Source organism: Anolis carolinensis, chromosome 5 (genome assembly GCF_035594765.1).
Source record: "Anolis carolinensis isolate JA03-04 chromosome 5, rAnoCar3.1.pri, whole genome shotgun sequence".
NCBI classification, from domain to species: domain Eukaryota; kingdom Metazoa; phylum Chordata; class Lepidosauria; order Squamata; family Dactyloidae; genus Anolis; species Anolis carolinensis.
The window spans coordinates 84,277,444-84,294,152 of NC_085845.1; the positions used below are offsets into that span (position 1 = coordinate 84,277,444).

The 16,709-nt window shown below is 44.5% G+C and overlaps 1 protein-coding gene across 2 annotated transcripts in view; it reads left to right on the top strand.

Moving 5' to 3' along the window:
- Window positions 1–1,298: 1,298 nt before the first annotated feature.
- The window catches only part of srpk2 (SRSF protein kinase 2), a 141,396-nt gene continuing 125,985 nt past the window's right edge, over window positions 1,299–16,709 (top strand). Inside the window, exons 1-2 of one of the 2 annotated variants that reach the window (XM_062983504.1) lie at window positions 1,299–1,450; window positions 1,602–1,692. In XM_062983504.1, the coding sequence (XP_062839574.1) occupies window positions 1,435–1,450; window positions 1,602–1,692 (107 nt within the window). In that variant the 5' untranslated portion in view covers window positions 1,299–1,434. The remainder of the gene's footprint in view (window positions 1,451–1,601; window positions 1,693–16,709) is intronic. The other variant, XM_062983506.1, reaches the window with a different exon arrangement.

Genomic DNA, 16,709 nt, shown 5'->3' on the forward strand with positions numbered 1-16,709 from the left:
GTTTATTATTATTATTATATAATTATGTTATATAATATATAATTATATATATAATATAATATATTATTATTATTATTATTATTATTATTTTATGACACAGCAAACAAGATAGATATGCTGGATTTTGTATCACAAAATCACAAGTCGAACACTTCCCAAGTGTCTAGGACTGTGTAATGTATTTTCGGATGATGCGCGCAGATCCCAATAGGGTGGCCTTTTGCAGTTGGCAGATCGTAATTTTGTCAATGTCTATTGTTTCCAAATGCCGGCTGAGATCTTTTGGCAAGGCACCCAATGTGCCCATCACCACCGGGACCACCTGCCCTGGTTTCTGTCAGTCTTTGAAGTTTGATCTTGAGGTCCTGATAGCGGCTGAGTTTTTCCTGTTGTTTTTCGTCAATGCGACTGTCACCTGGTATGGCGACATCAATAAAATTATTTTATTGTATGACACAGCAAACAAGATAGATATGCTGGGTTTCGTATCACAAAATCACAAGTCGAACATATTATTGTGTGATGTATTTTTGGATGATGCGTGCAGATCCCAGTAGGATGGTTATTATTATTATTATGTGACAAATTCTGAACTGCATTATATGGTCAGTGTAGATCCATGTAATACAGCTCGAATTGCACCACATGAATCTACGGGCCCTTCCACGCAGCCATATAACTCAGAACATCAAGGCAGAAAATCCCACAAATTCTGCCTTGAACTGGGTTATCTGAGTGCACACTGCCATATACAGTAGAGTCTCACTTATCCAACACTCACTTATCCAACGTTCTGGATTATCCAACGCATTTTTGTAGTCAATGTTTTCAATACATCGTGATATTTTGGTGCTAAATTCGTAAATACAGTAATTACTACATAGCATTACTACATATTGAACTACTTTTTCTGTCAAATTTGTTGTATAACATGATGTTTTGGTGCTTAATTTGTAAAATCATAACCTAATTTGATGTGTAATAGGCTTTTCCTTAATCCCTCCTTATTATCCAACATATTCGCTTATCCAACATTCTGCCGGCCCGTTTATGTTGGATAAGTGAGACTACTGTATTTCTGTTCAAGGCAGATAATGTGGGATTTTATTCAGCTGTGTGGAAGGGGCCTGGGTTACCGTGAGTCTTTCAGACCGTATGGCTACGCAGCCCGAAAACCACACAGCAACCCAGTTCGGCCAAAGTCGGGATTCCCTCAGAGGAGGTCCGCCGCCATCTTGGCCCAGCCGTCTCCTGGTTGCCTAGCGACCCCCCCCCCCCCCTTTCCTGCTTCGGCACCGCCTCGCGCCTGGATTGGGATGAACGGCGCATGCACACTGGCTAACGGGGCGGCTGCCGCTCCTCCTGCTCTTCGGTGGGCGCCCGGCGTTCCCTCACGGAGTCGGCGAGGAGCAAGAGAGCGGGACACGAGGAGGGATGAGCTCTCGGAAAGGTAGCCTGCCGCCCCGAAGCGGGGCCCAGGAGGGAGAGAGGGAGGCGGGTGGGCCGGGGAGGGGGAAAGAAGCGTGAGGAAGCGGCGCGGGAGCAGCCCTCACTCATCCTCTGCCTCTCCTCTCTCTCTCTCTCCCTCCCTTGTGGCACAGTGCTGGCCCTGCAGGCCCGGAGGCGGCGCGCCAAGCACCCGGCGGCGCCCGGCAGGAAGGAGAAGCACCCGCCGCACCAACCCCACAAAAAGTGAGTGCCTCCCGGGAAGGGAAGGAAGACAGAAGGGGAAGCGGGCTGCGGGGAGGCGTCTCTCTCTCTGGCTCACGAAGTCATCTCGCGTTGACGTCCCAGCACAAACTTCCTTCACTGCGCAGCTTGAGCATCCCTCATCCCAATGGCCCAGGGGGGCGGCTGAGAGAGCGAGTGAGTCACGGCCTGGGCTGAATGTGGAGGAACTACAACTCCCATCCTCCTCCCTCAGCCCCTCTACCCTGACAATACCTAAGGCCCCTTCCACATCTGTATAAAATCCCACATTACAGTGGAGTCTCACTTATCCAACATAAACGGGCAGAATGTTGGATAAGCAAATATGTTGGATAATAAGGAGAGATTAAGGAAAAGCCTATTAAACATCAAATTAGGTTATGATTTTACAAATTAAGCACCAAAACATCATGTTATACAACAAATTTGACAGAAAAAGTAGTTCAATATTGTGATGACTCATGGGCCTTGTAGTCCTGCTTATGACACTGTAATGCCTGATGATGAAGAAAACTTGGGTTTTTTACCTTCCCAGTCTGAACTGGAATCTTCCCAGCCAGATCTTTCCCAGGCAGATCTGGGAACCTTGCACCTGCAAGAGAGTTGTGACCCAGAAGTATGTCAAACAAATCCGGAGCCCACTTCCCCTGTGTTCTCCCGCCATGAGTTTTGTAAACAACAGAGAGGTTTGGAAGCTGCTTCGCGCAGGAGTGCGAGGATAGCAGCCAAGAATTCAGCCAATTAAGTCTGTTTTTTCGTGAGAATCCTTAAGGAGTCAAACATCTGGTCTCAAAGATTAGCTTTCGTTTCTGGTTCCCAGAGAACTGCTTCGGCGGGAAAGTTAGACTCTATATAGGTGATTTACCCGCGAAGTAACTTCGCGGAGTCAATTCGTCAACCTCCGGAGCGAGTTGTGTCTGGACAGCGCGCTCCGTTTCAAGCCTCGCTCCTGCTCAAGCCTTGCCCTGCTTTCCAGCCTTCGCTCCTGTTTCTGCCTTTGTTTACCTACGGACCTTGCTTGTTTCCCAGGACTAAACATTGCCTTGTATCACGGATTTTACCAAGTTTTTCCACGGACCTTGTTCTTGTTCCTTGTTACCTTGTTCCACGTTTTAAGCCTTGTTTCAAGTATCAAGTTATTTCCTAGCCTTGCTCAAGTTTATGGACTAAAGGACCTTGTCATCTCCCCTCACTTTGCCTGGCAAAGTGAGTGTTTCGGTTATTGGATTACAACTTTGAACCTTAATATTTCATATTGGACATCGCTTTTTTGGACTAATTTAGACCTTTCCTGAAAGGTCTGCTTTTGGACTATTTCATATACTTGCTTTTATTAACTTTATATATTCCTTCAATAAAGATATTAGATAGATTCTGGCCTCTGTGTTTGGTTATTGGTGCCTTTGCAGCCTGGGTCCTGACGGTTTGACTCCGCCACCCATAAGCACCAATTAACCAAGGCCAGAATGTCGACCGGAGCCGCGCCGGCTGGGCAGCCGCTCAGCTACACCATCAGCAAAGATGAAGTGGATCGCATCCGTGACAGACTCAACGCGCAGGATGGAGAAATAAAAGGATTGAGGGAGCGCGGAGTCCGCCTCCCGGCCATGGCGTTGCCAACTAAGTTTTCTGGAGAAGCTTCCAAGGTCCAAGTTTTCCGCCGCCAGTGCCAGGCTTACCTAGAGGCCCGTGCCGCCGAGTTTCCCCAAGAAGACATCAAGGTGGCGTGGGTTTACAGCCTTCTAGACGGACCAGCGGCCAGCTGGGTGACGGCCCTATTCGATCAAGCCTCTTCCCACCTAAGAACAGCGCAACGCTTCTTGGATCACCTTAAGGAGACCTGGGGAATCGAGGACAATTTGGAGGCAGCCGGCCATAAACTCCGGCGCCTCTTTCAAGGAGACAGACCCATGTCTCAGTACATAGCTGAGTTCCGAGTGCTGGCCCACAGCACCGGCTGGAACGATGTAGCCCTCAGGGGACAATTTCGGGAGGGTCTCAACATTGAAATGCTGGAAGAAATCTCCAAGGTGGACCCTCCCCAGTCCCTCGAAGCACTCATTGACCAATGTTTACGGGCTGAAGTCTTGATTGCCAACAGGAAACAATGGGTACGTGGTCAGAGCGGTAGAGCTGGGGCAAAACCCCCCGCTCCCGCCAGCGTCCAGCCGCGTCCAGTGTGGAGACCCCCACCACCAACCCCATACCCCAGAGGGAGCGAGGAGGTGCCGATGCAGTTGGGCAACGTGCGACCCAGGTTAGATGCCGCCGAGAAGGCCCGTCGCCAATGCTTAAATCTCTGCTGGTATTGCGGAAATGGGGGCCACTTCGCCAGAGAGTGTCCAGCCAAAGGGAAGCCCGCCGCCCGTCTTGCGGCGGCGTCCTCCACGGAGACGAAGGCGTCTGAGGCGGCTGGCACACAGCCGGCGGGGGAAGCCAACGACCGGGCGTAGAGAGGCTCGCCAACCCGGTCAGAAAACCCATTCAAGAGCCGCCAACCGGGGTCCTGTTCCTTCTAGTGGTCACCTTATGGTCAGCAAAAAGGGGACCCGTCATGATCCACGCCATGATAGACTCCGGAGCCACCAACAACTTCATTGACAGAGAGTATGCCGACTCTCTGGGATTACAATATCATGACTTCAAGAATGCCCGTGTGGTGCAAGCCATAGACGGCCGCCCCCTCAAGACGGGGCCCGTAAGCCAGTGGTCAGAACCCACCAGGATGTGGATAAGGGAACATATGGAAGAGATTTCTTTCTTTGTTACCGAGGTTCCCCATTTCCCTGTGATTTTGGGAATCCCGTGGCTGACTCTCCACGACCCAAGCATCTCCTGGTCCAACAGAGAACTGCAGTTTGCTTCAAAGTACTGCCAAAACCATTGCCTCGTAGCCAAGGTCTGCCATGCCACAGAGACCGAGCCCATCATCACCCTGCCCAAGAAGTACTCCGAGTATTGGGATGTATTCAATGAAAAAGAAGCCGAGAAATTACCCCCACATAGACCTTATGACTGTGCCATTGACTTGGTGGAGGGGGCCCCGATCCCGCGAGGGCACCTATACTCCCTGACTGAACCGGAGCAAGAAGCTCTCAGGGAATTCATAGAGACAAACCTTCGCAAGGGATTCATCAGACCCTCTCAATCCCCAGCCGCCTCCCCAGTGATGTTTGTGAAGAAGAAGTCAGGGGAATTACGCTTGGTGGTGGACTACAGAGCATTGAACAATATCACCAAGCGGAACAGTTATCCCCTGCCCTTAATCTCGGATCTACTGGACCGACTTCGAGGAGCCAAGGTCTACACCAAGCTGGATCTTCGAGGGGCTTATAATCTAGTTCGCATCAGAGAAGGGGACGAGTGGAAGACTGCCTTTCAGACTAAATTCGGATTATTCGAGTCCCGAGTTATGAATTATGGATTATGCGGAGCCCCCGCAACGTTCCAGCATTTTGTCAATGATATTTTTCAGGACTATCTAGATCGGTTCTTGATAATCTACCTGGACGATTTTTTGGTGTTTTCTAGATCACAATCAGAACATGAGAACCACGTCAAAATGGTGTTACAACGTTTGCGAGATCATGGACTTTATGCCAAGTTGGAAAAATGCGCTTTCGATCTACAAGAGGTAGATTTCCTTGGTTACCGTATCTCGCCTCTAGGGCTCTCCATGGATCCAGCCAAGGTTTCAGCAGTATTGGAATGGCGGGCGCCAACTAACAAGAAAGAGGTGCAGCGTTTCTTGGGGTTCGCGAACTATTACCGCAAGTTCATTCCAGATTTTGCCCGCTGGTCTGACCCAATCACTAGCTGCATCCGTGGAAAACAGCCCTTCCGCTGGACTGATCAAGCAGAGAAAGGGTTCCAGCAACTAAAGAAATTATTCACGTCCCAGCCAATTCTACAGCACCCAGATCCTGGAACCCCTTTTGTTGTGCAAGCGGACGCCTCGGATGTGGCAATTGGGGCTGTACTCTTACAACCGGTGGGAGACCACCTTCATCCCTGTGCCTTTTACTCCCGTCAACTAACCACACCAGAGAGAAATTACACCATTTGGGAAAAGGAACTACTGGCCATAAAGGCAGCCTTTGAAACTTGGAGACATTGGCTAGAAGGGGCCAAATTTCCCATTGAAGTCCACACTGATCATCGAAATCTAGAACATCTAAGAACTGCCCGCAAACTAAATCAGAGGCAGCAACGTTGGGCTTTATTCTTTGAACGTTTCAACTTCCAGATCCATTATGTGACCCCAGCCCAAACCAAGCAAGCAGACGCCCTGTCACGTAAACCGGAATACGCTGCAGGACGCAAGGAGACCTTTGAATCCCAACTACTACAACCCGAGAACTTTGCCACGCTCACAGTGGGGAACACCAAATCCACTCCCATTGGTTCAACTTCCTCTACTCCAGGACCCATCTGTGCTCAAGAAATCAGGGCTAGTCAGCAAGCAGATGCCTGGGCGCAGGACCAACTTCGTCAAGGTCTGCATTTTCCCTTTTCGCTTAAAGATGGACTGCTTTGCTATAGAAATCATGTTTATATCCCACCCGGACCGGGCAGGGAAAAAGCGCTTCGTCTGTGTCATGACTGCAAACCAGCAGGGCATTTCGGACTATTTAAAACCATGCATCTGATCCTAAGGGATTTTTGGTGGCCCAAGATCCGCAAAGATGTGGAAAAATATGTCAACACCTGCCCAGTATGCCAGCGCTCCAAGATAAGAAGGGAGAAACCCTCAGGGCTTCTACATCCCCTTCCTACCCCATCTCGCCCATGGGAAATAATTTCTGCGGATTTCATCACTGACCTACCACCTTCCTGTGGATTCACCACGATCCTAGTGGTGGTGGACCTTTTCACAAAGTTAGCCCATTTCATACCCTGTGAAGGTCTCCCCACGGCCAAAGAGACTGCAGATCTATTCCTTCAACATGTTTTCAGACTACATGGATTGCCCAAGAGTTTAGTCTCAGACCGTGGATCTCAATTCACCTCTCGTTTTTGGAAGGCACTACAAAAACTATTGGGCATAGACTCTCGCTTATCTTCAGCTCATCATCCTCAAACAGATGGGCAAACGGAGCGCACCAATGCCACCTTGGAGCAGTATCTTCGCTGTTATGTAAACTACCAACAGGACAATTGGGCTTCTCTGTTACCACTGTCAGAGTTTGCTTATAACAATGGAGTTCAAGCTTCTACAAAAGAAACGCCGTTCTTTGCAAACTACGGCTTCCACCCACGTTTCTTTCCCCCTGTCATTGAAACTTCAGAAGTTCCCGCAGCAGAGGATTGGCTGCAGGAACTCACAGCGGTACAACAACTTTTGCTCCAGCAACTGGACCAAGCCAAGGAGGACTATAAACGCCACGCTGACAAACATCGCCAGCCGGGCCCCGAAATCAAGGTAGGAGATCGGGTTTTCCTGTCCACTCGCTTTCTGCCCTCCCACCGCCCTTGCCGGAAGTTAGATGCCCGTTTCATTGGCCCTTATCCAGTGGTGGCGCAATTAAACCCCGTGACTTTCAAACTCCAACTTCCGCGTTCAATGCGCATCCACCCAGTGTTTCACCGTTCCCTGCTCCTTCCGGCGGATGGTGTGCGTCCTGATACAGACCAACCGGCTCCCCCTCCTGTTTTGATGAATGGGGAGGAGGAGTTCGAGGTTGAGGACATTTTAGATTCTCGCTTTCACCGCCGCCGCCTGCAATATCTCATTGACTGGGTGGGTTTTGGCCCTGAGGAGCGCTCTTGGGAAGACGCCTCCACAGTTCACGCTCCTGATCTAACCCGTCGCTTTCATCAGACCTATCCCACCAAACCGCGGCCTCGCGCTTCGGGGAGAGAGTCCCAGTTTGGGAGGGGCCCTGAGGAGGGGGATAGTGTGATGACTCATGGGCCTTGTAGTCCTGCTTATGACACTGTAATGCCTGATGATGAAGAAAACTTGGGTTTTTTACCTTCCCAGTCTGAACTGGAATCTTCCCAGCCAGATCTTTCCCAGGCAGATCTGGGAACCTTGCACCTGCAAGAGAGTTGTGACCCAGAAGTATGTCAAACAAATCCGGAGCCCACTTCCCCTGTGTTCTCCCGCCATGAGTTTTGTAAACAACAGAGAGGTTTGGAAGCTGCTTCGCGCAGGAGTGCGAGGATAGCAGCCAAGAATTCAGCCAATTAAGTCTGTTTTTTCGTGAGAATCCTTAAGGAGTCAAACATCTGGTCTCAAAGATTAGCTTTCGTTTCTGGTTCCCAGAGAACTGCTTCGGCGGGAAAGTTAGACTCTATATAGGTGATTTACCCGCGAAGTAACTTCGCGGAGTCAATTCGTCAACCTCCGGAGCGAGTTGTGTCTGGACAGCGCGCTCCGTTTCAAGCCTCGCTCCTGCTCAAGCCTTGCCCTGCTTTCCAGCCTTCGCTCCTGTTTCTGCCTTTGTTTACCTACGGACCTTGCTTGTTTCCCAGGACTAAACATTGCCTTGTATCACGGATTTTACCAAGTTTTTCCACGGACCTTGTTCTTGTTCCTTGTTACCTTGTTCCACGTTTTAAGCCTTGTTTCAAGTATCAAGTTATTTCCTAGCCTTGCTCAAGTTTATGGACTAAAGGACCTTGTCATCTCCCCTCACTTTGCCTGGCAAAGTGAGTGTTTCGGTTATTGGATTACAACTTTGAACCTTAATATTTCATATTGGACATCGCTTTTTTGGACTAATTTAGACCTTTCCTGAAAGGTCTGCTTTTGGACTATTTCATATACTTGCTTTTATTAACTTTATATATTCCTTCAATAAAGATATTAGATAGATTCTGGCCTCTGTGTTTGGTTATTGGTGCCTTTGCAGCCTGGGTCCTGACAAATATGCAGTAATGCTATGTAGTAATTATTGTATTTACTAATTTAGCACCAAAATATCACGATGTATTGAAAACATTGACTACAAAAATGCGTTGGATAATCCAGAAGCTTGGATAAGCGAGGCTTGGATAAGTGAGACTCTACTGTATCTGTTTTCAAGTGGAATATATGTCAGTGTGGACTCAGATAACCCAGGCCCCTTCCACACAGCTGAATAAAGTCCCACATTTTCTGCTTTGAACTGGGATATTTGGCAGTGTAGACTCAGATAATCCAGTTCAAAGCCGATACAGTGTTCCCTCACTACTTCGCGGTTCACTTTTCGCAGATTCGCTGTTTCACGGTTTTTCAATAAACTCTAAAAGACTATTATAAATCATAAAAAATTACAATTTACAGCCTAAGGAAGGGAGGAGGGAGAAGCCAAAGGGAGAAAAAAGGAGCCTAAGTGGCAACGGGAGGGGAGGGAGGCGATTTATCAACACACGATTGGTTGATAGACACTTAAAATCGTATATAATTACTAAAATAATGTATAAATATTAAAATAAATATAGTGTCCCTACTTCGTGGATTTTCACTTCCTGCGGGTGGTCCTGGAACCTAACCCCAGTAATAAGTGAGGGAACACTGTATTGTGGGATTTTCTGCCCCGATTTTCAGGGCTCTATGGCTGTGTGGGAGGGCTCTTAAGGGTCTATGTGTCAAGTTTGCTACAGATCAATTGACAGGGCGTTCTAGATGTGTGTGGACCACAACCATCATCCTCTATCTGGCCATCCCCCCAGATAACTTACCAGTATCATAAATTGGATCATTAAGGGTCTGTGTATCAAGTTTGGTCCATATCCATCAAGCCAGTTAGGTGTTGTGTTATATACAAACATACATATAAAGATATCTATCTAAGGCCCCTTCCACACAACTGAATAAAATCCCACATTTTCTGCTTTGAACTGGGATATATCGCAGTGTGGGGTCAGGGTCCTTCCAGATAGGCTCTATATCCCTGAATCTGATCCCAGGTTTTCTGTTTATTCCAGATTATCTGGCACTGTGAGCCCATATAATCCAGTTTAAAGCAGAAAACCTGGAATCAGATCCTGGGATATGGGGCCTGTCTGGAAGGGGCCTTAGATAATCCAGTTCAAAGCATATATTGTGGGATTTTCTGCCTTGATATTCTGGGTTATATGGCTGTGTGGAAGGGCCCTAAGGCCCCTTCCATGCAGCTGAATAAAATCCCACATTTTATGTTTTGAACTGGAATATATGGCAGTGTGAACTCAGGGCCCTTCCACACAGGCATGTAACCCAGAATATCAAGGCCGAAAATCCCACAATATATGCTTTGAACTGGGATATCTAAGGGCCCTTCCAGACAGGCCCCATATCCCAGGATCTGATTCCAGGTTTTCTGCTTTAAACTGGATTATATGGGTTCACACTGCCAGATAATCTGGAATAAACAGAAAACCTGGGATCAGATCCAGGGATATAGAGCCTGTCTGGAAGGGCCCTGACTCCACACTGCCATATATCCCAGTTCAAAGCAGATATTATGGGATTTTCTGCCTTGATATTCTAGGTTATATGGCTGTGTGTAAGGGCCCTGAGGACCTCATCACACTAGAGCATGGATACACTTTAAATCCAGTTTCTGCCTCCTGCAAAATTCTGGGGCTTGTAGTTTGGGGGAAGGGCCTTTGAACTGCTTAACCAGGCAGGTCCTGGGACTCCCTAAATTACAAACCCCAGAATTCTGCAGGAGGCAGCAAACGGATTTAAAGTGGACCCATGCTCTGGTGTGATGAGGCTGTATATCTTCATATGTATATTTCTATATTTGGACTTTAGTCTATACAGGCAGTTCCCAAGTTACAAAGGAGATAGGTCCTGTAGGTTTGTTCTTAAGTTGAATTTGTGTGTAAGTAGAACATATAAATTTTTAAGTGTAAGTCCAGCCACACACACATACATTTATACGTACATACACATGCACGCACACACACATTAGCTTTGGATAGCATAGAAAAGGGTTAACACCCCTGTGGTGTTTGTTTTGCTGTTTGTGCCCCTGTTCAGACGATTTCACCTCACTTTCTGTCCCTGTGGTCACTGGATTTTGAAAAATATGGCTTATGGTAATAAAGCTTCATTGGAGACACCTTTTCCCCATGATAACTTTTCCAGGAGTGAACCTGCCTTTCTGGGGTGGATTTATCTCACTTCTTGTTGTCTCGGCCCTGTTCTTAACTGTGAGACATTTGTAAGTTGCATGTTTGTAACTCGTGGACTGCCTGCATAGATGGTAAACTTATCTTCACTACATGTGTTTATGAGACATAAATTATTTTCATGTTTAGACTTGGGCCATTATGTACCGTTATTATGTACTTGTGTGCAAATACAGGTGTCCCCAAATCCAAACTAAAAATGGGAAATCAGTACTATTCCTGTTGCCAAGCATTTGGGATCAGGGATACTGTGCTGGCCTGAAAGGCACACTGAGCCTTCCTTCTGGTGTCGCAGCAGCAGCAGACGCGCCAGCTGGTGTCTCTCCTTGTCCCCATCCTCCCCACTCCAGTGTATCCTTTCTGCCACCTTGTTTATGTGTATTTTCTGACAGGGACAGAAATACGCTTCTGGTGTCTTGCCCTCCCTGCCTCACCCCTTTTCTATGCATACTTTTCACCCAGATGCAAGGATTTGGGGAACACTGCCTCCCATACGTTTTTGTGGAGGTGCTCCTTAAGCATCTGCTGATGTACACATGTGTATATCAGTCTTCCCTGTTTAGCTTCACCAATATGTTACCTCCCCCCCTCCCTTGGGCTATCTGAAAACAACTCTTATGAACTAGGTCACTGTTCTTGTGGGGGAAAGGAGATGGAGCAAGAATGATCTGCCTGCGGGCTCTCAGGGAGTGTTGCTGTGTTTTGAGACTTCGCCGTTTTGAAGCCCAGTGTTCTGTGAATTTGACCCTGATTGCATTATTTCAGTGTATAATTTATAACATAAAGGTGCATATATTATCTCAAAGACGTTTGCTTGCCTTTGGAAGAAGATGAGTGTGCCTTAAGTTTTATTTATAGAGTATTTTATTCTGTTGTTTCTTTTGTTGACCACATTGTTATACCCTATATTGATTGGTGTTGTTTGTGTGCATACTGAAATCATTTTTATTAGATATTTATTTTATTAATGGGATAGCGGGATAGTGTTCTATATTTTTATTCCTGGCAACTATCTGTGACCTAGTTTTATGACCTGTACTATTTCCGATTTTAGATAGGCTTCAGTAACTGACTGATGAACTGAGCTGTTCTTTCTGCAGGCAGAATGATTTCAGCCTAATCTTATTTCTCATGGAGGAATATACAGAAACAGGAACCCTTCACTGCAATTTGTAGTGGTACAGTTCAGACACAGTCTGCCATATTAGCCTGTTCCATAGGATTTTATCTAAAATTAATACTGGAAATTCCTCTTTGAAGGTTTGTTGGTCTTTAGCATTGCACTTCTGTCATGTCTCATCATGAATACGAAACTGCAGGGAGAGGCCTCCTGGATTTCAGTGTGACATATCTGTGAAAGACTTAACCAATACTTCTTCTTTCCTTCTCAATTTAAAGAGGCTGTTGAAGTTTTGAATTAATAGCTGGACTCAGTAAGTAATTGAATATGGGTGAATAAGTTAAAAAAATCCATAAAGAACAGAAGTATTTCTGATCAACATAGTTTTTTGGGAAAAGGAAATCCACATGTGCTGGATTATATTACTGTTTTGGGACTTCTTTTGGATCCTTCTTTGAATTTGGGTGCACAGGTATTGGTGATAATCAGGAACAAATTTGTTTTGCTGTACCCATTCCTAAATGTGTCGGATCTGACAATGTTAAGTCATGCTCAGAAATACATGTTGACTAGACTACTGCAATTATTTCTACATTGATCTGCCTCTGAAAAATGTTAATCAACTCTCCCTGTCTTGGAATACTGCAGCCAAAACATCGATGGTGTACACAAGTGGAAAAAATACAGGTGGTCAACCTGCAATCTATCTACATCCCTCAATAATTCTCTCTGTGCTCAAAAAACTTTGCCCTCTCTCATCTATTGCCCAATTGATCAACTCATCAGAGATACTACTGTTCTTAGGAGTGCTTTTCTATGAGTCAAGACGAATTCTCTAGTCCAAGAAGCAGTTTTGGAGATAACTTAGCATGCATCCCAGTATTTTTTTGATTCAAAGTACTATGTTGGTTGGGGAGAATAGGCCCAGCTCTGTTCCCCTGCTATTGCAAATGCTGCAGCAAGAGAGCAGCCAGCTGTACTCTCTGGAATAGCCACCTGTTTGATATCTCACTTGGAGTGGCTTCTTGGACTAAGACAAAGAATAATTAAGTTCTCTGGGCAGACAAATTCTCTGGACAGTCATGCTGATTGCAGCACAAGCAGTATTCAGGTCCATCTGGGACACAGTATCTTGTTAAGAAGAAAAGTCACATCAAAGGAAACCATTACGAGTGGGCTGGTTGTCCAGCAGACAGTCCTTCAGTATTTCATTCTCAGAGATGAATAAGATGCTGAGTGGGGCGCAGCAGTTGGGGGTTATATGATGGAACATTTTGCCTTGACACTGGTTCTTTTCAGCAATAGAGAAAAAGTATTTAGGTTTTCTGGGGAAAGAAGCTTTAGCCCCTGCTGATCTCAAGATAGCCTAGATTGGTGCAATTAGGGAGGCATTAACCTCATTCTTCAATAATGCCAAAGCAGGCAACTGTGCTTCTGTGAATGTGGATGACTGTGAATACATACGGTGTTGAGATTGTGTTTTTGTGTTCACTTATGAGTGTGTATATGTGTGTCTCACCCACTACTGCATTTAGGGCTACACAATCTTTTTGTCCCAGTCTAGTTACTTTCTTAATCTGCTCAGAAATATTCCCATGTCATGATATCATATTGTGCATTGTGTATGAAATAGTTCTGCTCTTGGGTTCTCTGTGTTCATCTTTAAAGCCCATTGTTACTATCATGTAAATAATTTCCATCTTTTTTGGATCTATTTTGAAATTTACCCCCCCCCCCCCCCCCATATCACAGTACTGTTTCAATACTTCCTATTTCTTTGAGGAACTGCTCCTGGAAATATATATTATACAGGTTACATTATATTATTTATTTGTTCTTTGAGAGTGGGGGAATGTCTTGAGCCTTTTTATGTTAGTGCTGAGATACTTGTGTTTTTCTATATGTTGTTCCATCATTTCTAGCCAGCATCGCCAAATATTAAGAAACAAGTAGTCCATCAATATCAGAGGGCAGGGCACAGGTTTCTCAGCCCTATCTTATAAGATGCCATCTATATATTAAAGAGAGGTAATTTTTCTTAATATGGAAAAATAAGTCATTGTTCTAATTTAGACATGCACATTAGTTTTAGTTCCGCATATCCTTTTTTGGAATCAGAATGTCTGCAGATACAGTTCCTTGCTTTCAGTGTTAGAATGTCTTAAATGGTACCATTTACTCAGCAATAATGGTTTCTCACCTTTCCCACTGTACTGATGACTAATATTCTTTTTATTGTTTCCAGTAGAAGTCTGGGTTCTATTGGGTGATAGGTTTATTGATTCTTCTTCTTTTTTTAAACAGAGGATTCTTAAATTGAGATATTTCATTGTCTTTTTCATTACTGTTTTATCCTGTCTGTTGGACAGTCAGTGTGTGTTCTGAATAATCCTTCCCCTGAGTTGGCTTCCACCTTATATCCCAGTACAGCTGTTGCATCAGGATATCACCTTTGATTTTTCCATTCAACACTGCAATTGTGGCCCATAAAATAGCACTGAATAATTTACAAGTAGGCTAACCATGTTCCCCATGCTTCCAGTGTTCACATTGCCAAAATGAGTGTATTGAGGAAAAGCTTTTTTTTAAAGAAGTATTTTTTTTAAAAAAGCAAGCATTACTGTAATCAGAAGAAGAAAGAAATATAGTACAGGGAATTGGTATCTACTGGGATTTAGTTCCCGGAGCCCTTGTGAATATTAAAATCCGTGGATGCTCAAATCTACAGATATCCACATTATATACAGTGGCAGAGTAAAATTGTGTTCCTTTTATGAAATAGCAATATTGAGGGGAGGGGGTTGAAATTTTTTGTAGAAGGAAATATTTTCAAACTGTGGATGGTTGAATCTGTGGATACTGAATCTGTGGATATGGAAAGCTGACTAGAAATTCCCCCAAGATACCACCTATAATGCAACCATTTTACAACTTGATTCTTAGGTTGAGTTGAGAAGCAATACCACTTCGAATCTTGTCTGATATACAGATTTTCATTTTACCATTTATTTATTATATTTATTTATACCCCACCTTTCTCCCTGTGGGGACTCATGAGGTCAAATGATGTTATAACTGAATGTCTAAAAGATATTTTCCTGCAGAAAGTTTTCTTTAAAATCTCAGGTTTCTGTAGGACATTAATAATGTTTCTTAGTTTTTTGTTTCATGAAGCAAAATATAGTTGAAAGGGAAAGCTAAATCTTCTGTTCTTCTTGTGATGAAAGAAAGGGGACATACATTCCATGATTCCATACTCTAATGCCAATGACAAATTTAAATAAGAAGTCTGCCTTCTAGTGATAAAGTTATAGCAGCATTTTAAGGCTAGAAAAGAGATTGTTAGAATGGTCTAAATTGTTTCTGTAAGTCTGACTCAAGCTAAACAGAGCAGTACTGTGGAAGATGCTTGTCCAACCATTTTTATACAATGTGATTGCCTACCTTGCTTGGGGGTGCAAGGATATGGGTAGGAATTTCTGCACAGGACAACCAGTATGGTGTATGCAAGCATAATCTGTATGTGTAGTGCTCACCACGACAAAACGCCTGTGCATTCTCTTTTAGTGTTTATGCACACATGCTTTGATTCTTTGTGTCACATTAAATGACATTTAGAAGCCTACAGACAGTGGGAGGAAAATCCTTAGAACATGGCATTTGTCACTGTTAATGTAGAAAACAAGAGGCTTCATTAGTTCCACAGAAAGTTTCTATAGTGGAAGGGACATTAAAAAAAAACCTCAAGTAGATCAAAAGGACAAGGATTTTCTTGATCTTAGAAACTTTGATTAATATATTATTCTGCTGACTAGCAGTTGGATCATCAGGGAATATCTTTGGAAGCAAAATGAGAAATTGTTGTGCTTGATCAATGTTCAGAGATCTGCAAGAGCCTGGACTGTTTATTTTTCACATTATTGAAAGCCATTTTTAAATTTGGATACGTTAGTACTTGGATAGGAGACTGACAATGAATATTGGGTGCTGTAGCCTATATTTCAGAGGAAGGAATTGACAAACCACCTCTAAGTATGTCTTGCTTAAGAAAACCCCGTGAAAATTGTGGGTTGCTCTAAGTGAACAGGCACACACACACACACACACACACACACACACACACACACACACACAATTAAATAACTTCTTGTTGCTTTACTTTTAAATTTTAGAAATATTTTAATCCCTCATTTTATGTATTAAGAAGCCCTAATAATATCAAAAAATGGGCCTACTATTTCTGGGTACCAGACCTATCAAAAATATATAGAATGCTTTTAAAACTCTACTGCCTTTCCTTTTTATTGTTCCCAAGTGACTCTCGAGACCAGAGTTCAAATCCCCACTCAGTCATGGTAACTTACTGGGTGAACTTGGGCAAGTCACACGATCTCAGTTTCAGAGGAAGGCAGTGGCAAGTTCTCTTTGTAAAAAAACTTCCAAAAACAAACAAATCTTAGGGTCACCATAAAACAAATACAACTTGAAGGAACCTAACAACTCAACACATATTTGGTCTGAAGTAAGACACCATTCAAGTTGCTGTTTCCAATCCCTTGTTTTCCTGTAGTTCCTGGCCACAGACCAAAGTCTTGCCCAACTCTTGCATTAAAATTACTGAGGAGGATGATTTTGTCCTCCTTTGGTATTTCAGATAGGATGATATTCAGCTAACAGTATAATTTTTCCTTGATGTCTTTGTCAGCACCAGGAGTTTTTATTTATTTCACATATGTGTATCACACCCTTCTCACCCAGAAGGGGACTCAGA